Here is a 24,449-nt window from a genome sequence, read left to right as displayed (position 1 = left end):
AAGGATAATGAGATCATATGTTTCTTCTAAAAAAACACCCCAAAAACCAGAAAATGAGAATGCAATCGTCTCAGTGTGACAATTTAATTTTTAATCTCACAAACAATTTAAAAAGTATGCTCAAATTGTATATTTTCTGTCTGAAGTCACAGATCTAGAATTCACAACTAACTGTTTTTCCACTATGTTTTATAGAGAGATTAATTAGGCAAAGTCAAAAGGGGGTGAGAAAAGCATATAAATTTATAATAAAAAATGAAATTACCACAGAACTGAGGTCACTCTAATGGAAAAATAAAAAAGAAAAATTAGAAAAATCAGAGTTAAATGTTAAAGAAAAAGAATAACTTTAAAATAAAATGCATATCTGCATTTTTTTTACGTACTAAAGACAGCATTAGTAAACAAGAAAGCAAACAGGAAGCAACATACAGAAACATGGCAAACTACTTTTCTAGAGGGTAAAATTGCTACAGTTAAATGACAATGGCACAGAGAAGAGCACTGTGGCTGAGTATCTAAACAAGAACAAACAGGGAAGGGCACAGTGAGGGGGGATCTGCCCACTGTCCTGCGTGCGCACCCGTTACCTGCGCCCCCCACTCCTGTGACACCATTTACCTGCGCCCCGTTCTCCTGTGACACTCTCCTGTGACACTCTCCTGGGACACTCTCCTGTGACACTCTCCTGGGACACTCTCCTGTGACACTCTCCTGGGACACTCTCCTGGGACACTCTCCTGTGACACTCTCCTGTGACACTCTCCTGTGACACTGTCCTGTGACACTCTCCTGTGACACTCTCCTGTGACACTCTGTGCAGACACTCTCCTGTGACACTCTCCTGTGACACTCTCCTGTGACACTGTCCTGGGACACTCTCCTGTGACACTCTCCTGTGACACCCTCCTGTGACACTGTCCTGGGACACTCTCCTGTGACACTCTCCTGTGACACTGTCCTGTGACACTGTCCTGGGACACTCTCCTGTGACACTCTCCTGTGACACTCTCCTGTAACACTCTCCTGTGACACTCTCCTGTGACACTCTCCTGTAACACTCTCCTGTGACACTGTCCTGGGACACTCTCCTGGGACACTCTCCTGTGACACTCTCCTGTGACACTCTCCTGTGACACTCTCCTGTGACACTCTCCTGTGACACTGTCCTGTGACACTCTCCTGTGACACTCTCCTGTGACACTGTCCTGGGACACTCTCCTGTGACACTGTCCTGTGACACTGTCCTGTGACACTCTCCTGTGACACTGTCCTGTGACACTGTCCTGGGACACTCTCCTGTGACACTCTCCTGTGACACTCTCCTGTAACACTCTCCTGTGACACTGTCCTGTGACACTGTCCTGGGACACTCTCCTGTGACACTCTCCTGTGACACTCTCCTGTAACACTCTCCTGTGACACTGTCCTGGGACACTCTCCTGTGACACTCTCCTGTGACACTCTCCTGTGACACTCTCCTGTGACACTGTCCTGGGACACTCTCCTGTGACACTCTCCTGTGACACTGTCCTGTGACACTCTCCTGTGACACTGTCCTGTGACACTCTCCTGTGACACTGTCCTGTGACACTGTCCTGTGACACTGTCCTGTGACACTCTCCTGTGACACTGTCCTGTGACACTGTCCTGTGACACTGTCCTGTGACACTCTCCTGTGACACTCTCCTGTGACACTCTCCTGTGACACTGTCCTGTGACACTGTCCTGTGACACTGTCCTGGGACACTCTCCTGTGACACTGTCCTGTGACACTCTCCTGTGACACTCTCCTGTGACACTGTCCTGTGACACTGTCCTGTGACACTCTCCTGGGACACTCTCCTGTGACACTCTCCTGGGACACTCTCCTGTGACACTCTCCTGTGACACTGTCCTGGGACACTCTCCTGTGACACTCTCCTGTGACACTCTCCTGTAACACTCTCCTGGGACACTCTCCTGGGACACTCTCCTGTGACACTCTGTGCAGTCACTCTCCTGTGACACTCTCCTGTGACACTCTCCACCTGTACTCCATTCTCCATACCTCAGGTGGACATATACTCCACCCCACATTGAGAACAGAACATCATAAAGCTTCTCTTGAATTTACCTAATGCTGGAATCATTTTCTAGAGGAGGATCTTGGGTGATTCAAGTTATCATAAAGTTGCCATAGGTCATATTTCAGGAAATATTGGGATAGACCATTCCAGACAATTCAGTTTATTTTCTTCTTATTGCTATTATATTTCAGTCTATTATGCATTATGTAAATACATATTTAAAAGTAGACTTATGAAGTCCAATGACAAATGACAACTCCTTCATTAAATGTATAGCTGGTGATAATTTGTCACTGCTATGTTCCTGAAGTGTGACTACACGTCACTGTTTGGGACAGAGAATCACATATATTGTGGTTATATTATGCAGTTCCCTCCACCAGAGTAAGTGTCCTGGGGCTAGGGAAGATACCTGCTTACATTATTTCACTTCCACACTTGACACAGGGATCTGAACCCAGCAGGTGACAAATGTCTGACTCCTAGCTACTAATTTCTGTGTCTTCCTGCAAGACTTTCCCAGCTTAGAAAACTACAGCAAAAGTTTTCATGAAACCAGTTCTTTTGATGATTCACATTAGCATGATCAGATACAGTATCAAAACATGTTTGACAAATACACGGCATAAGGACCGTAGTGAAGTGTTACAAATCAGTCATTCTCGATGATGTGCTTTACTAAGTACTTGAAATACACCATTTGACTCGCGCTGTTTGCTGAGCAGTATTTGTTGGTCTAACTTGTGATTTTGAGACACTTTTAGGCCATGGAGCCTTTTTCCACTCTTTGTTTCTGCTGACGTGCTGTAGACTGCTCCAGCTCCTTACCCCATTGCTGCTGGATGCACTGTTGTAAGTCACTCTGTTATTGTATGCATGTCTCCCTTTCCTCTAATAAGTATTCACAGGTTAGGATCCTTTACTGTGGCAGCTGAACAAGTCTGGCTACAACACGCGTGTGCTTTATACTAAACAACAGTGTAACGGGGTTGCAAATTTCTGATCACCACCTGGTGTGAGTAAAAGATACAATCTCCATGACAAAATTACTCTGCATGAGTAATTCTTAATCTGTCCTAGAGATTTTGAGGGGTAAAAGGATTTTTCATAAGAAGAGCCCTCATTTTTTCAAGCCAGGGTCTCACCCTGTCTCTGGGTGACCTCTGGCTCAGCGCAGCTGGCCTCGCTCACCACCCACCCGCTTAGCATCCCAACTGCGTGATCACAAGCAGTGCGGCCACTCCTTAGATAGCATCTCACTTTCTACAGCTCTGGGGGTAATAGAGAATTTTTTTGGGGAAATCCAAACAAATAATCCAAATAAAAAAATCCTTTCTCTTAGGGTCAGTCCCACTTAATTTTTCTCTGTGCTAAAGAACAGATCACTTCCTACTCTTCAAGTTATTTCTTTCTCCATTTTTGCTCAGCGTGGCTCTCCCAGTAAGCTTTTAAGCCACTCGCGGCCTGGCTCTACTTGGTACACTCACTTCCCAGGGGGGACCTGCTGCACTTCTCTTCGCGTGGATACTGAGTCTATGCCTGCCACTGGAATCTTGTAACATCCAGAAAGTCATCGCGAATATTTAGGAGATTGCTAGTGTTTGTTTAATGGCAACACCACCTGTACCACTGTTATGGAGGACTGTCGGGCAGTTTTTTAACACAAGGGGTGAATGTCCCAGAATATCCTGAGAGTAGAAATCGAGACACGCTGATCCTATGTAGGTGGAAACTAGAAGAGTAAGGGGCACTTGAACGAAATTTACTTCCTACTGGAATTTAGGCTTATTGTCACAAATAGTTCAGTCATATCAGCAGTTTACTTCAACATGACAGGAAATGTAACACCTCTGATTTTCAGTCAAGATTTCAATGTTTAATTTGAAATCTTATTAAGTGCCCAACACTTACCTCTGCATTGTAAAATTTGGTTTTCACATCCAGTGGTTTGAGAACCTAGTTAAAACAAAGCACATCAATCAGGAAATTCAGATTTGACTCTTTTTGTTTGTTTTAGATCACAGGCTTTAATGACTCAAAGCCATGTCTAATTTTAATTGTTGAAATTTTTTTAGTGTATATGCACTATTCCTACACAACAATCAATAATTTTTTATTTAAATAATTCTTTGGACATTTCATGATATTTTCAATCATCTTATTTGGGCTTTATATTCATTTTATCCCTTTATATTTCTGTGTTCTGTCTCATCAATAAAACAAGATTTTAGTTTTTAAATAAAATGTTTCATTTCATTATGAAAACATTATACTGGTGATGATAATTTATGTTTGAACTTAACTTGGTCTAACTTTTCAACACCAGTTTATAAATGAACCACAGAAGTGAGCTATTTGAGTTATTTGAAACGTGTTTTCCCCCAGAAAAAGAGGAATAGTTATACTTCCAGAAAAACAAAAGCCAGGTGGAAACAACTTTATCTCTGCCATATTCAATACCTGAAACTTGAAGAATTTCCTAAAGTACATTTTTTCTCCACCCTGGGTTGTATAACTCACAGCACACACCAAGCTGAAACAGAAAGATGTCTTAATATTCTGGAATCATTTCCCATCTCACTTCTTAATAATAAACAACATATTTCAACTGTACTTTTAAATGTAAAAAAGATTATGTCAACAATGTGACACTGTATCTAAATGAGATTATAGCAGGAAAAAAAGTTTCAGTATATACATCTATAAATACATGAACAAGAAAATTCACTTTAAGAAAATGAGATGACTCAGTGGTTAAGAGTTCCTACGGTTCTGGCAGAGGGCATGGGTTTAATGCTCCACTCACAGGGCTGCTCATAATAGCCCGTTTGACTCCAGTTCCAGGGGATCTGACACCCTCTATGGTCTCCAATGGCTTGTACACACACCTGATGTAGTAACAATATTTACAGTCTCACACACACACACATAAATAAAAACAAAGTAAAAAATAGATACTGAGTCCTTTTGGAATAGGAACTTCAAATTCTTCCTTTGGAAGTAGAATATGTTCCAAAATAATTTCCAGAATAAGCATGACTGATGGGGAAAAAAGAGTTCATTTGCACTAGAAAAATATGCATCTTAAAGGAAATCCAGGGTAGAGTTATCATGATATTATGGTATAATACTATGTACAAATTTTAACCAAAACACTAGGAAAGCTAGGTGTGGTGGCGCACGCCTTTAATCCCAGCACTTGGGAGGCAGAGGGTGAGACAGGTAGATCTCTGAGTTCCAGGCCAGTCATGGATACACAGTGAATCTCAACAAAACAAAACCCATTAAAACAATCAAAAAGTTGGTATAAATACTTCTAATAACACAATAAGATGGCGAAATTGTTAATATAAAAAGGGTTCTTCTAACTCAATCAACAAAGTATAAATGTGTCACTCAAAATATGAGAAAAGAATGTATATGCAGATTATGAAAATACATAGATATGCTACAATCCTATAAACAGTTAATAAAAATGTGAAGTGGTAAGTCACATACATAGCCCAGAAACCTACATACTGAAATAACCATTTTCAATCTTACAAGGTTTGGCAAGAATTCCTTAGGTTAGTGATGGTTAGAGAAACTTAGTTTCTTTTCCTTTTTTTTTTTTTTTTTTTTTTTTGAGACAGGGTTTCTCCGTGTAGTTTTGGTGCCTGTCCTGGATCTCACTCTGTAGACCAGGCTGGCCTCAAACTCACAGAGAACTCACAGAGATCCGCCTGCCTCTGCCTCCTGAGTGCTGGGATTAAAGACTTGGGCCACCACAGCCCAGCTGAAACTTAGTTTCTTTACATTACCAGAGGGTGAAAGGAATTTAGAAACAATGCTTTCGTTTAAAACCTCAAGAATGTTGATATAGTCCCACAGAGTATCTACTTCAAGACTTCCCAGGCAATATTGGACTACTCATTATTTTATTGTTTGTAGTAGCAAAAACTGAAAATATACTGTGACATTAGTGTAAACAAACCACATTGACCAAACACCTAAGAGGCAGTCATTTAGAAAATCATGTTTTCAAGGACACTGAGTGATGTTGAGTAATAATCACAGAAAATTGAAAAAGATAAAAGCTTGAGTAATGTTATTTATATATATTACTATGCACATATATAAAAATATACATATTTATATATTTTTATATGCATATAAATGACTAGGAAATACATGAATCTTTTAGTAACTCTACACAGCTTGGTATAAATATATAACTTATATGCATATAGACTTATATGCATATAAAATGACTGGGAAATATTTTTTTAGTAGCTCTACAGAGCTTGGTGTTGGGTAATTTAATTTCTCCTTTATACTGGTACCTTATACTGATGATAGGAGCTAGAAAGCAAGTTGATCAAAACATAATACCAGAGCTGGGTATGATGGCATATGCCTCTAGTACTAGTAGGGAAGGCTGAGTGTGGTGATATATTGTGTACCCCAATAAAGCTTGCATGGGGATCAGAGGACAAAGCCAGGCATTATATTAAACATAGAGGTCAGGCAGTGGTAGCATACGCCTTTAATCCTAACATTCTTTGGAAGGCAGAGATCCATCTGGATCTCTGTGACTTCAAGGCCACACTGGGAACAGAGCCAGATGTGGTGGCACACACCTTTAATCGCAGCTCTAGGAAGGAAGGAAGATGGCAGGGCACAGAAAGGTATATAAGTCGTGAGTAATTAGCAACTCATATTACAGCTGAGGCAGGAGGATCAGATTAGTTAGTTACATATCAAGTTTAAGAGCAATTTGACCAAATAGTGATAACCCCATCTCAACAAAACATAACACCCCCAAACAAGCAAACAAACAAATGCACAAACAAAAACAACAACAAAACAAACAAACAAAAAACCAGCAATAAAAACCAAACCAAAAGCAAACCCCCCACAACACTTGCCCTGGAAGTGTTCACGGTAGAAGTTCTATAGCACCTACAGGTTTTGGGAGGAGGCTCAAACAGAAATACCACAGCAGCCACAGGGTTTAGACCAGCCTGGAGCTCTGTGTCTTCTAGAGCAGTCGTTGAGCTCATTTCCTACAGAATGGTGACTCTGCACACCTACTCCAGGAAGCTCAGCTTCTGTCACTGTGAACCACTGTTCTCTGGTATTTCCCTGGGATATACAGACTACACAGACTTCATATTATTTTAACCCTATAGTAACTGTAAAGACGAAAGACAGAAAAAACCAACAGGCTGTGGAAGCCATAGACAAAGGTCAGGACAGCTTCTTTGAGGAAGTCATGCTATTTCTGAGATATGAGAAATGATACAAAATACCACAAGCAGCTCTTTGTAAGCAAACACGCTTCATACCACAGATGAGTTTGGAGTTAGAAGAGCACTCACATGACCACAGTGTGGAAAGAGAAGGCAAAATGGTATAGGTGGGTGGATTATGGTATAGACACCTTTGAAAAGCATATGTAACGTCAGAATTCCCAAAAGCCAACGGGAAAGCTCTCAAAAGCTAGGCGATTAATAAATGGTGGCCCTAGAAATATGGTTTCTAGGCAATTCTAATCCAAAGTTCATAACAATCTCAAAATATATAGTAAAAAGTACCTTCAGTAGAGCTAGTGGGAAATCCTCTGATCAAATGATTTGTATTTAATATTGGCTGTGTTACATGCTTTAACAGATAGAATGAGGAGAAGAAAAGGATGATGGAGGCAGAGAGAAGAAGAAGGAGAAAAACTCTGAAGAGACAGTCAGCATCCGTGCGTGCGGTGACTGGCATAGGGGTGCCGTGGGAGACTGAGAAGCCTAAGTCATTTTGGAGGGCTGAAATGTTCTCCTGTTTTCAGACTGAAAAACAGTATTCAGATTCAATGCATTCACAGGCCAGGAATGCAACACTTGAGGCTTCTTTATACCTTGTCTTCTTTGGTTCTCTATTTGATTGTCAAGGTAGGATATATACACACACACATACATACATGTAATAGAATTTAAAAATACACACACAAAAAAAGAAACTAAATAAAAAATGAGTAAAAGCTTTTGAGAAGTAGTAAACTTAATCCTTACATGTGTGTCCCAATTTCCTTTACTTCATGGTGTATGACATCATCAATACAACAATCAGGTTTAAGTTCAGCCACAGCAGCATTGGAGGCCGAAAGGTTTAAACGCTGAGAACTTGTCTGAAGATCCGCCTTGAAAGAAAGAGGGAAGAAGTATCCACGTGAGGCTGGTTAGACATCTACAGTGTATGGATGGGTGTGGGTGGGAAGGACAGCGGGGAAAGATGGCCGATTGTCTGGGAAGAGGAAGGGGACCAGGGAGCACAGGGAGGCGAGGGGGTTAATGAGGGGTAGTGGTGTGTTTCACATTAAAATACCATAATGGAACCCATTAAAGGGATAACGAGAGAGCACTCATTTCTTGTGGAAATTTTTCTGTGTAACACTCCTGTTTGGAACCGTGGCAAGACTACACAGATACACACTGCACCAAAATCAGTGACACCAACCAGGAAGCAGGGAGAGGCCGGGACCAATGCAAACAGTAGCATGAATTTAACAACACCAGAGTGAACACTACAACCGCAGTAGGGGGAAGAGAAGGGACCAAAAGAACTAACGTGAATTTGGAAAACTGAATCTCAGTCAAAAGACAACACAAGTTATACAGGGAATTCGTTTTCATAGGGTTATAAGCTAGCAATCTTCAAATGTGTGTACATACCATGATTAGACAAGCATATGTATGGATACACGTGTGTGTATATATATAATATATATGCACATATATATTTAAGTATGTGTATGTATGTGTATAAATGCATGTATGTAGACATACAAGTATTTATATAAATATGTATATGTGTACATATGATTATGGATAACGAGAGATATAGGTTTTCACCCCTGGAGTAAAAAGGTACAAATCAGAAAAACAGGAAGTCTATATTGCTACCTTTCATGCTAGATGTGACTGAATCATCATTATGAACATATAAGGGTTTTTTCCTTTTTCTTTCTTTTCCTTTGAGACAAGAGTCTCATATCGTCCAGGCTAGCCTTGAACTTGCTGTGTAGCTAAGTATGACTTTGAACTTCTGGCTTTCCTGCTTCTACCTCTCCAGTGCTGGGGCTGTAGACATGAGCCATGGTGCCCAGCTTGAACATGTGTTTATTTTTTCTTTAAGATTTTGTTTTAAGCTGGGCGGTGGCGGCGGCGCACGCCTTTAATCCCAGCACTTGGGAGGCAGAGCCAGGTGGATCTCTGTGAGTTCGAGGTCAGCCTGGTCTACAGAGCGAGATCCAGGAAAGGTGCAAAGCTACACAGAGAAACCCTGTCTCGAAAAACCAAAAAAAAAAAAAAAAAAAGATTTTGTTTTAATTTTATGTGTGTGAGTGTTTTGCCTGTTTTAAGTGTACCATGTACATGCATGGCCTGTGGAGGGCGGCGTTGACATGAGATCCCCTGGACTAGAGTTACAGATGAGCAGTCATGTGAGTGCTGGAAACTGAACCTGGGTCCTCTGGAAGAGCAACCAGTGCTCTTACCCACCGAACCATCTCTCCAGCCCAAACACATGGTCTGTCTGTCTATCTATCTATCTTGGTTAGATGGAGTTTGCTAAATGGATAGGTATATATAAACACTTGACTAGGTAACACTAAAAGATAACCATTCAAATATATTATTAGGTGTTAGAGGCTAATTTAAGTATAGAGGTAGAAAACATTGAAGTTATCAACTAAGAAAGTTTATCTCTGCGTGGTGGTGGCGCATGCCCTTAATCCCAGCACTTGGAAGGCAGAGTCAGGAGGTACTTGGAATTAAAAGCCAGCCTGGTCTACACAGAGAAACCCTGTCTTAAAAAAGAAACAGACAGACCAGCAAGAAGAAAGCTTGTCTCTCTAATGTAGCAATGTCTCCTACTTGGCTACTCTCCAGTCAATGTCCCCTGACCACTTCAGAACGTTGGTCCTTTGAACTGTCTTAGCAGCTTTTTGTTATGTCAACTATTGACAACAGGCTCTTCCTTCCTTTGTAACATGTAATATGATCTAAAACTACCTTACTTGTGATATTTTTTCTTCCTTTTCCCATACTAGAAATGTCTACAGAAGCAGGAACCCCTTGCCTTCTCCTGTTTGCCTCTATATCACAGTTCCTGGCTGTTATTAGTTAGGATTCTCTAGAGTAACAGAACTTATAGAATGCATCTCTCTCTCTCTCTCTCTCTCTCTCTCTCTCTCTCTCTCTATATATATATATATATATATATATATATATATATATATGTATATAAATATATACAAATAACTAATAAATATAACTAATAATTATATATAACATATATATTTATATATATAAAGGGGATATATTAAAATGACTTACAGCAGTGATTCTCAACCGTGACCCTGTAATACAGTCCCTAATGCTGTGGTGACCCCCAACGATAAAATTTTCTGTTGCTACTTCATAACGGTAATTTTGCTATTGTTCTAAATCATAATATAAATATTTGTGTTTTCAGATGGTCTTAGGCGACTCCTATGAAAGGGTCATTTGGCTCCCTAAAGGGGTTGCCAGCCACAGGTTAAGAAATACTGACTTACAACTGCAGTCCAGCCAATCCAACTATGGCTAGCTGTGATTGGGAAGTAATAGTTCACAGTAGGAACCCAGTAGTTGCTCAGTCCACAAGGCTGGAAATTTGTCTCAGCTGGGCTTCAGTTTATGCTGGAATCCAGAAGAACTAGGCTCTAATGTCAGTGAAGGAAAGGACGTGCTAGCAGAACTAGGCTCTAATGTCAGTGAAGGAATGGCAGGGGCAAGCAGGCAAAGAACAAAAGCTTCCTTCTTCCATGTCTTTCTATAGGCTTCCAGCAGATGGTGTGGCCCAGATTAAAGGTGAATCTTGATTACTGAACTCCTCAGCTGAAGTCTCCTTTTGATAACCATGTACATGTGGCAAAAGTATCTTCACATCCTTTTCCCATTTGGAGAGATCTATCCATATACTTCTTTCCCAGATATCTTTCTCACCAATTTTCCAATCACACTCCTTCCAAGGCCCTGACCATCCAGCCAATTCACTGACTATAGTGCATGAGTCAGTGAACAATCGCACTGTTAATTTTTTTTAACTTTAAAGCTCTATGGATCATCTTCAGAACCACTGTAGTTAAGACTTCTCTTTTAGCCAGGCGGTGGTGGCACACGCCTTTGATCTCAGCACGCAGGAGGCACACACAGGCAGAGTTCCAGGTCAGCCTGGTCTACAGAACGAGTTCTAGGACAGCCAGGGCTACACAGAGAAACCCTGTCTCAAAAGCTACATATATATAAAGACTTCTCTTTCAGCAATACTCTAATAGTCTAACTTCCCTGCTCAAAGACAGCTTTGAATCAACTTCTCTTCGTACATTTTTTAAATTAACGTTTTAGTAAAAATACAAGTAATAGGAATATGATACTTTCATACATTTGTATCATTAGAGTCTGTTCATCTCTACTCTGCCATGACTCCCTTTCCTTCTTCCCCTCCTACTTCCCTGTCTCATGTGTATCATTTCAAATCTATGTTCAATGTATGAGATGAAACATGAAATTTGCAATTTTTTCTCCTTTGATTGTCCTCTTGCTTCCTCCTCTCCCTCCCTTTAGCCTCCTTAGTACCTTGTCTAGTTTCATATTACATATATGTATGTACACACACACATCCATTTATACATGTATACACACACGTCCATATATACATATATACACACATCCATTTACACACACACACACACACACACACACACACACACACACAGACACACAGTTCATGTAATTTTAAAGTCTAAGTTCCGCAGATGAGTGAAAACATGCTGTCTGTTGTCCTCCCTCTCTTTTGTTTAACACGATCTCTAGTTTCCATTCACAGAATTCCTTTTCTTTGCACCTGAACAGAACTCCCATGTATGTATGTCACATTTTCTCTATCCATTCATCACATAGTGGATTTTTACTGCCTTTATCTATGCCCTTTTTCTTCTGAATACATTTCAAGTTGTTAAGGGACTTGCGCATTCTAGTGTTTGGTTTCTCAACTACTTCAAAAGTCTTCTAACTGCTCCATTGCTTACAAAGCATCCCACATGGTGATCACACCAGCCTTCCTAACACAAACTGACTAGTTCTAGTGAAAGCCCAGTGTCGCTGTTCTAAAGAGTTTTTTTGTTTGTTTGTTTGTTTGTTTTTTCTTTCTTTTTTAGCTAAAATCTTAGCCTGGCTATCAAGACACTACACTAAAAAGCTTTACCACCTGACATGGCACGTGAGATTTTGTTTTCTTCTAGAAGAGCACACTGACTCGGTTTCCCCCAGCCCTATACTCTTCCCCTAAATCCTGCCTGTTTTCCAAGAGCCTCTTGTCTTTCTTTCTCTCCTCCACTATGCCTTCCTGCAACCAGGAAGTGACTTCTAGCTTGTTTCCTCCGGTGTCTTTCAAGTGCTGTTGTGTCATCACACACAAACACTGCAACTATCAGACTGAATGGTCATTTTCTCATCCAGTCGATCAGAAACCTTGAGTAGAAGAACAATGTTTCTCTGTCCTCCATAGTATTTGGTACTCATCAGTGTTTGTCAATGACATTCAAAAGTCTAGTATGGACCATGCATTTTAACGAGGTTGCCAAGGCTCAACAGAAATAAACATTTTTTATCCAAATAAAATGCTTTGTAAGTAAGAATGTCACTTACCTTCACCAATATGTCTTTTACAACTTGATTGCTGTCATTGTGAACACTGATGTAACTGGAAAAGGTCTCTCCCAAAAATATGTTCCTGTGAAAGAAAATAGCATTTCAGGCAGAGACTCATCCAGTCCCGACGGGAATCATTCTGTCCACTTCAGGTGGAATAACATTTACTGAAGAGTCAAAGACATATTTCTTCAGTGTCCTTTATTTTCATTAGGCACTTCAAAGTGAGAATGGAACTACACGTGACATAATACAGCTGTCAGCTGCTACACAAATTTCTGGCCATCGTGGAGATTTGGCCACTGTAACCAGTGCTGGGCTTTCATAAGAGTTATATCCGAATAAAGTAGAAAATGTCATTTTCATCTTTTTAAATAACTTATGATCTAAATCTAGAAGTTCCAAGTTAATTCATCTTGGAGAACTTTTTCATTATTTTCCTAATAAAATGACTACTGGCTTTACATTATATAGCTTTTTGAAAAAAACTGTACTAACTTTTATGTGTACAGGTGTTTTGCCTGCAACTGTGTGTGTGCACCACATGTATGTTGTACCTGAGCAGACCAGAAGAGTCAGATATTGTGGTGGTTTGAATGTAATTGGGTCCCATAATCTCATAGGGAGTGGCACTATTAGGAGGTGTGGCCTTGTTGCAGTGGATATGGCCTTGTTGGAGGAAGTGTGTCACTATGGGGGTGGGCTTTGAGGTTTCTTATGCTTAGGATACTTTTCAGTGTCTCAGTTGACTTCCTGTTGCCTACAAGATGTAGGACTCTCAGTTACTTCTCCAACACCACAGCTGCCTGCATGCTACCATGTCCCACTATGATGATAATGGACTGACCTACCCCATTTAAATGTTTTCCTTTTTAAGAGTTGCTGTGGTTATGGTGTCTCTTCACAGCAATAGAAACCCTACTAAGACAGATGTCCTAGAATTGGAGTTACAGGTAGTTGTGAGCAGCAATGTGGATGTTGGGAATTAAACCCAGGTCCTCTGGAAGAGCAGCCTGTGCTCTTAAGGGCTGAACCACCTCCCCAGCCCCCACTCTATATAATTTTAATAGTTTTTACATCAATATATTTTCAAGTTTTCAAGATACTAGTTTATGATTTTATACCTTGTAGAAAAAACAAAAACATAAAAACCACATCAAACCTGAAAATTTCCTTTTTGTCTCAAATTTTCCCAGTTGTGAAAATAGGCTTTTTTAACTCATATTTTGATAATATAGGATAAGAGAAGAAAAAAAAAACAACAAAAGAAACCAGAGTTTATTAACTGATAAGTCTGATAAGTTCTATAGAGAGAAGGGTGTGAATGAGGCCTGGTATGAGAGCTGCTCTAAAAAAGCAATGTCAGTAAGCCCAACTAAAGGCACGTACAGTCACCGCCAGTGTAAGACCTAGGGCTGGGGTATGCTAACAGTGTGTCCTAGACACAGAGTAACCACCAGTACTAAGGCTGGGGTATGTTAACTGTGTCTGGTAGTGCCAGATAGACAAGACCTATGACTTTAATCACACCCCAAAGAACAAAGTTAAAATGCTATCATCATTTTAGAACCACTATTAACACTGTTCTATATTGCTTTAAAAAAATAAAAATAGACTGTGGTGGCGCCCGCCTTTAATACCAGCACTCGGGTGGCAGAGGCTGGAAGATCTCTGTGAGTTTAAGGTCAGCCTGGTCTACAAAGTGAGTTCTAGGACAGTTAGGGCTGTTACACAGAAAAACTCTGTTACAAATAAATAAATAAATAAATAGATAAATAAATAAATAAATAAAATAAAAATAAAGATTGAATCATCCCGAGCAGTTTGTGTGTGTTTTTACCACTTACAGAACAAACAGCACTGTCCCACTCCGCACACAAACAGGACATAACAGCTTTTGGGTACTGCTGCACATCTTATATAAACTGATCATTCTTACCCGAAATTTTGAGGTAAAGTCAACATTTCTCCCAACATTAAAATCTCTGCACCATTTACAGTTGAAGGATCATCTCTCATTAGCTGGTTAAAGAGATCACCTGCAGCAAGAGAAAAACAAAATTCTAACGTCTACCTTTATCTAAAGCAAGTGTTACTTATGTAAAGAAATGGGGACCAGGGGGCAGCACAGTGGGAGAGCACTTGCCTAGGATTCCTGTGACCAGACTACATTTCCTCCATCTTTGATTTGACCTGAAATTGATTTTCCCTTTTTCTACACTGGTTGTGAAAAGTCCCACAGGAAAGTCCTGAACCCTGTTCCAGAAACTCATCCGGCTAACTGCATGTTTTTGGCTTCTGTCAGACTGCTTGCTTGCTTCCTGACTTGCTTTAATTCCCCTGCCAAACAGGATGCAGATTCTCTGTGTTCTTTGCCTTTAAAAGCTCCTTGTCACATGCATTTGAGGCTGCTCTGTGAGACTGTTTCTCTCTAGGCAGTCCCTGGCCTGGTTAATAATTAAGACTCTCAGCTAGGCGGTGGTGGCTCACGCCTTTAATCCCAACACTCAGGAGACTGAGCCAGGTGGATCTCTGTGAGTTCAAAGCCAGCCTGGTCTACAGAGTGAGTTCCAGGACAGACTCCAAAGCTACACAGAGAAACCCTGTCTTTAAAACAAAACAAAACAAAAAATTAAGACTCTCAATTCAGACTTTGGTTGGGCTGAGAGGCCATGCCTTTGTGTCTCTAAACTGCAGCAATAAAGCCTTGGATTTGATCCCTAGCAGCGAGGGTAGGTAGGTGAGGGAGATTTCCTTTTAATCTGGACAAAAGTAGTATTACAATTTTAATTTTTAACTTTCTCAAAACAGATACAACTGAGTGTAGTGATACAAGCCTGAAATCCTAACATGTGGAAGTGGGAGGCAGGAAGCTTATGAATTTGGGGCCAGTCACAGTCCTGGTGAGTTCCAGGCCAGCCTGGGCTATATATAAGTCTCTGTCTCAAAAACAAAAAAATGAGATGTGATACTATACTCATTTTTGAATTACAGTATCAAAATTCAATATACATTACAACATAAGATATCATTCCTAAATCTTTACTAACACAAAATTTATGTCAAAAAAAAAAAATTCTGGCCACGTGGTATAAGCTGATAATCACAGCACTTGGCAGGTTGGGACAAAGGGACCAAGAATTTAAGACACCTTGAGATATGCAGTGAGACCTTGTCCCTAAAATAAAACAAAATTAAACTTAAAAAAAAAAAATCTAATCTCACAGAGAATAAATACTTCAAAAACAAAGGAAAATGCAGGTCATAAGACATGAATACACTCTAGAAACACCAATAATTCTAAAAAGAATGCTAATGCATATTTGAGGACACAGGTAACATTCTGATAGTGTTAGGATATGAATGTATCTTAAACTAAAAGTCTCTTCTTATCAAAAGATAACATTATCTTGAACTGTAGGTTATAAATGAGCCCAATCTCTCAGATGGCCACCATTCACAAGGTACAAATACAGGCAACACAGAATTCAGCAAATGGTTAGTATAAGAGTGGAAAGAAGCTGGGTGGTGGTGGTGCACACCTTTAATCCCGGCACTCGGGAGGCAGAGCCAGGCGGATCTCTGTGAGTTTAAGTCCAGCCTGGTCTGCAGAGTGAGATCCAGGATAGGCACCAAAACTACACAGAGAAATCCTGTCTCAGGAAGGAAAAAAAAAAGTGGAAAGGGTAAGCTTATTTCAAAATAACGTGGACAACTCAAGCTTCAACTTTTCTTTACATACCAGGCAAGTCCTTCTCTTCACATGTTACAGGAATATTGGTGAACAAAGTCGGCTTAGTCAATCGCATCACTGTAAATTAAGGAAGACAAAATGTTTAAATTGATTAGGGTTAATATTCAAGTTGAGTGCACAGTATTTACCCATTTCATGCTAATGTAACTTAACTATAATATTAAACATAAGTACTAACACTATACTCTACAAGGTTAGTATTATTATCTCCAGTCTATGGACAAGGCAGACAATGCTGTTGAAGGTAATTTGCACATCAAGGATTATATATAGCACATCAGCGACAGAACCAAATCTAGAACAGGATGGCTCTACACTGTTCAAGAGGTATTCCCCTCAAACAGCTCTTACTTGTAAACTTGGGGTCACAAGGGTGAAATGTCTTATTAAAAAAATCACATTGAAGTCAAGCAGGACTCTCTTCCAAATAACGTTAACCAGCTTAAGACACAGTGTTGGTGTCTACAACCTTCACTTACTTTTTAAAAAACAATTAATTTTTACGTATATGAGTGTTTTGCCTGGATGTGTGCATGTATACCATGTGAGTGCCTGATTAGAAGAGGTCATAAGATCCTTTGGAACTGGAGTTACGGGGAGGATTGTATAAAGTGAGGGTGGGTTCTATATCCTCCAGCCTCAGCCCACCTAGTATGGGATTACAGGTGTGCACCACAGCTGTATGTGCCACATGAAAGTCAATTTGTGAGATACACACTGGGCAAGCAGAATTACATACATAGCTCACGCCTTAAACTTTATTGTTCTTGTTTGAAGTTTTGAGACAAGGTCTCACATTATAGCCTAAGATGACCTGGAATGCGCCATGAAGTTCAGGCTGGCCTTGAACTTTGGATTCTCCTGCCTCAGTCTTTCAAGTGCTAGCATTATAGCCACAAGTCAATCACACCCAGCTCATTCCTTGAGTGTTTGAGATAATGTGTCACTAGTAGCACAGGCTATCCTGGAACTCAAGAGATTCTCCTGCCTCTGCCTCCCCAGTGCTGAGATGAGGGAGTGCACCATGCCATCTCTCCTGGAGCTTTAGAACAAACGAGCTCAATGTACTTTTCTAGAGGACAAAATAAAACATGACATTCTCAAATGCATGTTTACAACCATCTCATGTCTTATAATTAGATCCCAGAACCCATGGTGGTGTGGTGGTGACATGTGTTATTTACTTGCTGGCATTATTTACCAGATGCGAGAAAACATGAGGTACAACAGAACCCACTATAAGAATTTTTATTAGGGAAGGGAAAGGATGGAGGTGGGTAGGCCTACTGAAAGGAAAGGGTATGTGTGTGCATGCTACCTTGAGTAGATTACATGCTCACGATGCATGCAAATTACATCACCATGCTGCGCACAGATTACACAGGACATAAGGCCCTGGAGTGACTAAGAATTTTGCCTGACTGCTGACAGGGCATTCGAGGTCATGACTCCAGAAGTGGCTAGGAATAATAATAACATGTGCATCCTTGGCGCTTGCTGGCCAACTTGCCCAGTCTACTTGACAAGGGAGAGAGAGACCCTGTCTCCATAAAAGCAAAGCAAACAAAACAACAAAAAACCAAGGTGGCTGGTGCCTGAGGTACCTGGACTGTCCTCTGGCCTATGTATGTGCACACATAGAAGAAACACCAACAGAGCAACTAAAGGAAGTACTAGTTATTGGAGAGTAATTTTATAACCATGCTTGAATGTTAAAGGAAGCTATTGGTCAAAAATATCCATTTTAGTCTTTTAAGAAAAAAGACACATGTGAGTTTTAGTTGAGAATCAAATACTCACTGGGTACACCAGATAGTACTAGTGCCTAGAGTGGAAACCCCAAAACACACATATTCACTAGAAATCTTAGCAAAAGTCATGAACTAGTGAACTAGGGCAAGCACAATTTGCATATTCATTTTGGTCGGCAGAATTGAAACTAGGCAGATCCCGCTTCAGATTCAATGTCTTGACTGGGTTTTACGGCCTCACCTCTTTGGCTCTCAGAGGCATTCAAGACTATGAACCCTAGATTAATTTTTGGTATTTTGTGAAGGTTAAGTAAACTACTGAGAAGTCATTTTGGAAAAAAAAGTAAAACCACATCTGTTATTTAAATTGGGAGATCAAGTTAGGTTTGTCTAAGACCAGGTCAAAGTTAAAACAAACAAACAAAGGCTTGTAACTTGGATGCCTCCACATCTTTCACTCTGAATTTGTTTTAACATTTATTTAAAGGCAGATGGTTAATAAGAAAAAAAAAATGATGATAGCACTGCCTCTTTCCTGGAGCGCTGACTGCATTTTGCCAAATGCTCTCACTGATTTATCTTTCCATACTTATCTTTGTTTCCCTGGTATAGTCTATGTGTGACTAAGCAGTGGGATCTTGGAGCAGTGGAATCAGAAGCAGAATCTCCTATTCTCTTAATAAGTTGGGCCAAGCAAAATGAATATGTAAACTGTACTTGACCCAGTTCACTAGTTCATGACTTTTGCCTTAATGACTCCAGCTAATGGCAGAATCACCTAGCCCCAGGGATCCACATGTAGCACTAAGTTCAAAACCTGATATCCTTTTAAAAGGCTTCTAGAGGGACAAAGAGAGTGGTGGGTAAAAACGCACTACGCCTGATGACCTGAGTTCACGTCCCAGGGCTTACAGGGTGGAAGGAGAGACCCAACCATATGTGCACTGTGGGTGTGCACTCACATGCAAACACACAATAAATACATGTAACTTGAAAATACAATAAAGCCTTCTAGAAAATAACAGTGGGTCTTGAAAATACAATAAAGCCTTCTAGAAAATAACAGTGGGTCTAAGTTCTCAGGTCTTGATAGCCTCTTAAGGCAGGAAATGAATCTTTTCTTTTTTCGGATCACTATGCTATTTGACGGGGGAAAAAAATCTTCTAAATCTCAGTTTTTACTTTCACGGTTTCTCAGAGAAGTAGAAATCAATTCATCCAGAGTAAATCAGAAAATTCAGATCTTCCATATGAAAACAAAGAAGCTCTTTTCAATTCTTGGTTTTAAAAATTGTTAATACTCTCACTGGAACTTACACTTCTGGCTCTGTTATAAACTTTTCAAAATAACAAAACTATCACGAAAGTGCTATGATTTCTCAATATTTAGTCCTTGATTGGCAACCTTGTGATAAATACAAAATGAGACATACTTGTGTTAAGACTTTTAATTTTACACATACCCTGCATTATACTTAGGTAAGTAAAAAAAGTAGATTTTCAAGGATTCACTAAAATTCAACCCATTTATTTAAAGTCAATCAGTAATAATAAAGACTAGAACATTTCCTCTCAATTTTAATACAAACAACAATTCATCACAGTGCACTTAAAAGAATACTAATAAACAAAATCTAGAATGTTTCTGACTTCATTGACAAGACTTGGAATTATGTCATACTCATTTATATATTGGACACAAACTGTATACACATTAGACAATTATTTCTTCACAGTATAAAGAAGCATCAAATTTTAAGTCATTAAAATTGTAATGACAGTAAAATTTATTCATTTTATAATTTCAGTCCATACTCATTTTATTCAGCTATTTTTGTTATGATCAGAATTCATTACATACTAAAAATAACACCATATTTATGTACAAATAAATTAATTTTCCCAATAAGAGATAATCTTTCTTTAAGAAGACTTCCTACGTATTCACAGTACATCATATCACAGAACACCCATATCTGACCTAACTGTCTCTGGATGGTGGCATTACATGAAGGAAGTTCATTGTGCCGGATGAGGCGATTGAGTTTTGTCCAAACGTCTTCCAGAGTCTGGTTGTTGCAAACACTGTATTCTAACGTCCACCTTCCTCTATGAAGGGAGTGCAAATGCAGCGTCTTTAACCTAGCTTGCAATTTCTTAGACAAAGGAAAAATATTTTCTGCACAGTGTTTGCTGGCAAGTGAAACGCTCCAGGACCGCTTCCTGTGCTGTTTCCCTTTTCCTGAATCTCTATCCAGATTTCCAGAGTTATTCGGTTCATTCAGCGTGTGTGACTGGATTAAGTGCTGGGTTTTCAAACGAGGTTGAAACTCCAAAAGATCTACTGTGCAGTCGTAGCTCTGTGATTTAACACTAGGTTCTGAAATGGTTAAGTACTGTCTCACATTCTCAGCAGCCTCTCCAGAAATTACTGGGGGTAATATTTTAGGCTTGAGTGGAAGTTTGGACCCATCTTGTGGAAACCAAGGAATAAATCTTGATAGCGGGTGAGTAGGGAAGTCCTGAATTGCCTTTTCTGCAATTTCTGCCAGTTGTGTGGGATCTTTCTCATATGGCCGATAATGTAATATTACTTCAGTAGTCATTCCGCAGTAATCCATTAACTCTTAAGGTAGAGAAAATTGCTTAGCTGAATTCTTCCGAGCTAGAACACAATTTATTATTTACAAGACTGTCTCTCTTGTCAAATCAGAAGCAACAGGACCTAAAGTGGAAGTATTGCAAAGAATAAGATTTGGTGGGAACAACCTGTATACAGATGGGCAGGGAGGAGAAAACCCACTTCCCGTATGGTATTTTAACAAACTGCTATGGCAGATGTGAATACAATCACACACTCGAAAATCCCTTTTCACAACAATGAAGTATCTACATTGGATTCCAATGAAGATTATATCTAGCCTGAAAATGTTAATAGTCAATATGTTTAACTAAGTAGATATAAAGGACTTTGAAATATTATCATTAAAATGTTGGTAATCATAGTCCTAAAACCATAAAAGAAACAAAAAAATTGGTGATTCTTACCACATAATGTAATATTTAAAACTGGGGGGGGGGGGGAGGCAGTGCTGGAGAGATGGCTCAGCAGTTAAAAATACTAGTTGGTCTTCTAGAAGGTTCAGGTTCAATTCCCAGCACCCACATGATGACTCACGACCATCTATAACTCCAGCTCCCATATTTGACACTCTCCTCTGGCCTCCATGAGCACCAAACATAAACGGTGCACAGACGTACATGTAAGCAAAACATCCATATAAATAAAGTCTTCTAAAAAACACTGTTAAAAAACAAAACAAACAAAACAAAATGAACAAACAACAAAACAAGTTAGTAACCCTGGTAAAAAACAAAACAAAATGAATAAAAAACAGAAAACAACTGTGACTTCAAAATTAAGGAAAAAGAAATTACTAGGTTTTTTTTTAAATTTTGTTTTGTTTTAGTTTGTTTGAGACAGGGTTTCACCATGAAACTCTGGCTATCCTGTAACTCACCGTGTAGACTAAGAACCGCCTGCTTCTGCTCATCTCTGCTGAGATTAAAAATGCGCAACATCCTGCCCTGCTCAAAATTACTTGCTTAAAAAAATGTATATAGCTCCCCATTAGTCACTGAACTCTTCCTTTCTTTTTTTTTTTTTTTTTTTTTTTTTTTTTTTTTTTTTTTTTGGTTTTTCGAGACAGGGTTTCTCTTGTGTAGCTTTGCGCCTTTCCTGGAACTCACTTGGTAGCCCAGGCTGGCCTCGAACTCACAGAGATCCGCCTGGCTCTGCCTCCCGAGTGCTGAGATTAAAGGCGTGCGCCACCACCGCCCGGCTTAGTCACTGAACTCTTAAAACTGGTATTGTAACATTATCACAATGTTTTGCGCCAATTTTATAAACTTTACAGTGCAATATGTGTTCCTTTTCTGAGGCAAACCAAAGGTATATTTCTCAAGGTTCTGCTGCTATCAGCAGCGTTGATGGAGGATTTTTTATACATTTGTAATAGATAGAAATAAACCAGAAAAAAAGAAGAAAAAAAAAGTGGTGGAGGAAAAGGTGAACACTGCAAGAATACTCAAAAGGGCTGAGAGTTGCAAACGCCAAGAATGGCTTTGCATAGTAAATGGAATAGAACAGCTCTGAACTATAGCTTACTTTTCCTGGTTTGGTCTGACAGAATGATTGAATGCTTTTGTATAAAAATCAGAGCCTTAAAAACAAGGATTTGGTGAGAATGTAAAATGGTGTGCCACTTTGGCAAAACAGTTTGGTGGTTGGTCAAAATGCAAAACATTGTTACTCTGTTACTCAACAATTCTACCCTTAGGAATATATCCTCAAACTACTGAAAATGTGCACCTATGAAACATGTACATGAAGGTTTACAGCAGTGTGTTGCTAATAGTAAAAAAGTTAAAACAACTCAAATAGCTATCAAATACTGGAGAGAAATAAAATGTGGCTTATTCATACAATAGAATATTATTAAGACATAAAAATGAATGAGAAAATGAGAGATTAAATGACTTTGGTGAACCTTCATAATTTCATTTGTAGATCTTTCCATTTCTAATTTATAAATACATTTGGGGTTATAAATTATAAATGTACTGCCTCCTGTCAACATTGTATACTTCTATTTGATGATTTCTGTGTCAAACATTATATGGAAATGTTTCCAAGTATTTTCTGTATTAACTGTGAATGAATAGAACAAAATAAATTGCCTGTGATGGAAAAAAAAATGTATATAGGATAAAATTGATATGTTTAGACTCTAAAATTTTATTGTAAGACAAATTGCTAAACGGTCTTATTAATAAAAAAAAAAAAACCTGGAGCCAGATATTGGGGTAAAAACTGAAAGTACAGTAAAGCAGAAAGAAGCCAGCCACGTTCTTACCACTTGGGAATCCTCAGCCAGAAAGAGCTACTTCCTGTATACCCATGCCTATATACCTTTCTGTTCTGCATCTCACTTCCTCTCTCTGCCCAGCTACATCACTTCCTGTCTGTCTGTACAGACCTCCAGATCTCTATGGTTAGTGCTGAGATTAAAGGCATGTGTCATCCATCATCATGCCTGGCTCTGTTCCACAGTGTGGCTTTGATGGATCTCTGCCTTCCCAATGCTAGGATTAAAGGCATGTGCTACCACTGCCTGACTTCTATGTTTACTATGGTGGCTGGCTTTTCCCTCTAATCTTCAGATAAGCTTCATTAGGGTACACAATATATTGGGGGACATAATATATCACCACATTTTATAAATTCTACCAACACATAGGTAGAATATTTACTCTACCTTTCTCAATAATAAACATCAAAAACAATGAAAATGGATTGACTCTGCATGTTAATCCAGATAGAAAATGGGGTTATGACATAGTCTTCTCTGTATAATATTTAATTTTTTTTTTTAATTTAAGTAGCATTTAGACTAGGTCTGACTTCCGATTGCCAATGTATGGCTTCCTCGCCAATGCCAAGGAAGAACACAACACAGAAGTTCTCATGATGTCCCAAATTAAAGCAGTGACAGAAAGTTCCAGTACAGAAGGCCTCAAGAATGGAGCTTGCAAGGATCTAATTAATCTAGAAGTTGGGCTTCCTAACCAGGCCAAAGCTGAGTATGACAGAGATTCTTCTACACACACAATTTTTTTTTTTTTAATGCCCAAAACATTTTTTTCCCCCCGGAGACAGGGTTTTTCTGTGTAGCCCTGGCTGTTCTGGAACTCACTCTATAGACCAGCCTGGTCTCAAACTCACAGAGATCCACCTGCCTCTGCGTCCTGAGTGCTGGGATTAAAGGCATGCACCACCACCTCCCAGCCTTGAATGAAGGTTCTTATATTGCTAGGATAACGGATAACTATGACCCAGATTCCTGTTGTAATGTCACAATAGAATCACATTCTGATTCTGAAGAATTCAGACATAACTAATTGTATAATAAATTTTATTATACAATTTTATTATTTATGCCCTTAAAAATAACTATAATCTTAAGATTAATAATTTTATTAATTTTAATTATAATTTTAATATTAATTATAATTTTAGTATAGATTTAATGTGATGATATATTCTTTAGATAATTGATAATGATCACTTCTTGGCTACGATCAAGGATGA

General features: G+C 39.3%; 1 protein-coding gene across 11 annotated transcripts in view; it reads right to left on the bottom strand.

The window, feature by feature from the left end:
• Positions 1 to 24,449, bottom strand: part of LOC102910361 (trafficking protein particle complex subunit 13) — a 36,378-nt gene that overhangs the window by 9,391 nt on the left and 2,538 nt on the right. For 2 of the 11 annotated variants that reach the window (XM_076552145.1, XM_076552147.1), the window contains exons 2-9: positions 20,280 to 21,023; positions 16,536 to 16,604; positions 14,733 to 14,832; positions 12,791 to 12,875; positions 8,111 to 8,238; positions 4,530 to 4,602; positions 3,981 to 4,025; positions 266 to 283 (exon numbers count right to left, since the gene is read on the bottom strand). In XM_076552145.1, coding sequence (XP_076408260.1) covers positions 266 to 283; positions 3,981 to 4,025; positions 4,530 to 4,602; positions 8,111 to 8,238; positions 12,791 to 12,875; positions 14,733 to 14,832; positions 16,536 to 16,604; positions 20,280 to 20,919 — 1,158 coding nt within the window. In that variant the 5' untranslated portion in view covers positions 20,920 to 21,023. Of the gene's footprint in view, positions 1 to 265; positions 284 to 3,980; positions 4,026 to 4,529; positions 4,603 to 8,110; positions 8,239 to 12,790; positions 12,876 to 14,732; positions 14,833 to 16,535; positions 16,605 to 20,279; positions 21,024 to 21,346; positions 21,603 to 24,083; positions 24,144 to 24,449 lie in introns of those variants that run through there. The other 9 variants (XM_076552152.1, XM_006982741.4, XM_076552150.1 and 6 more) reach the window with 6 other exon arrangements.

The sequence above is a fragment of the Peromyscus maniculatus genome, chromosome 15 (genome assembly GCF_049852395.1).
Source record: "Peromyscus maniculatus bairdii isolate BWxNUB_F1_BW_parent chromosome 15, HU_Pman_BW_mat_3.1, whole genome shotgun sequence".
Taxonomy (NCBI): domain Eukaryota; kingdom Metazoa; phylum Chordata; class Mammalia; order Rodentia; family Cricetidae; genus Peromyscus; species Peromyscus maniculatus.
Note: the sequence above shows the minus strand (reverse complement) of the source record. Positions and strands in the feature narration are given on the sequence as shown.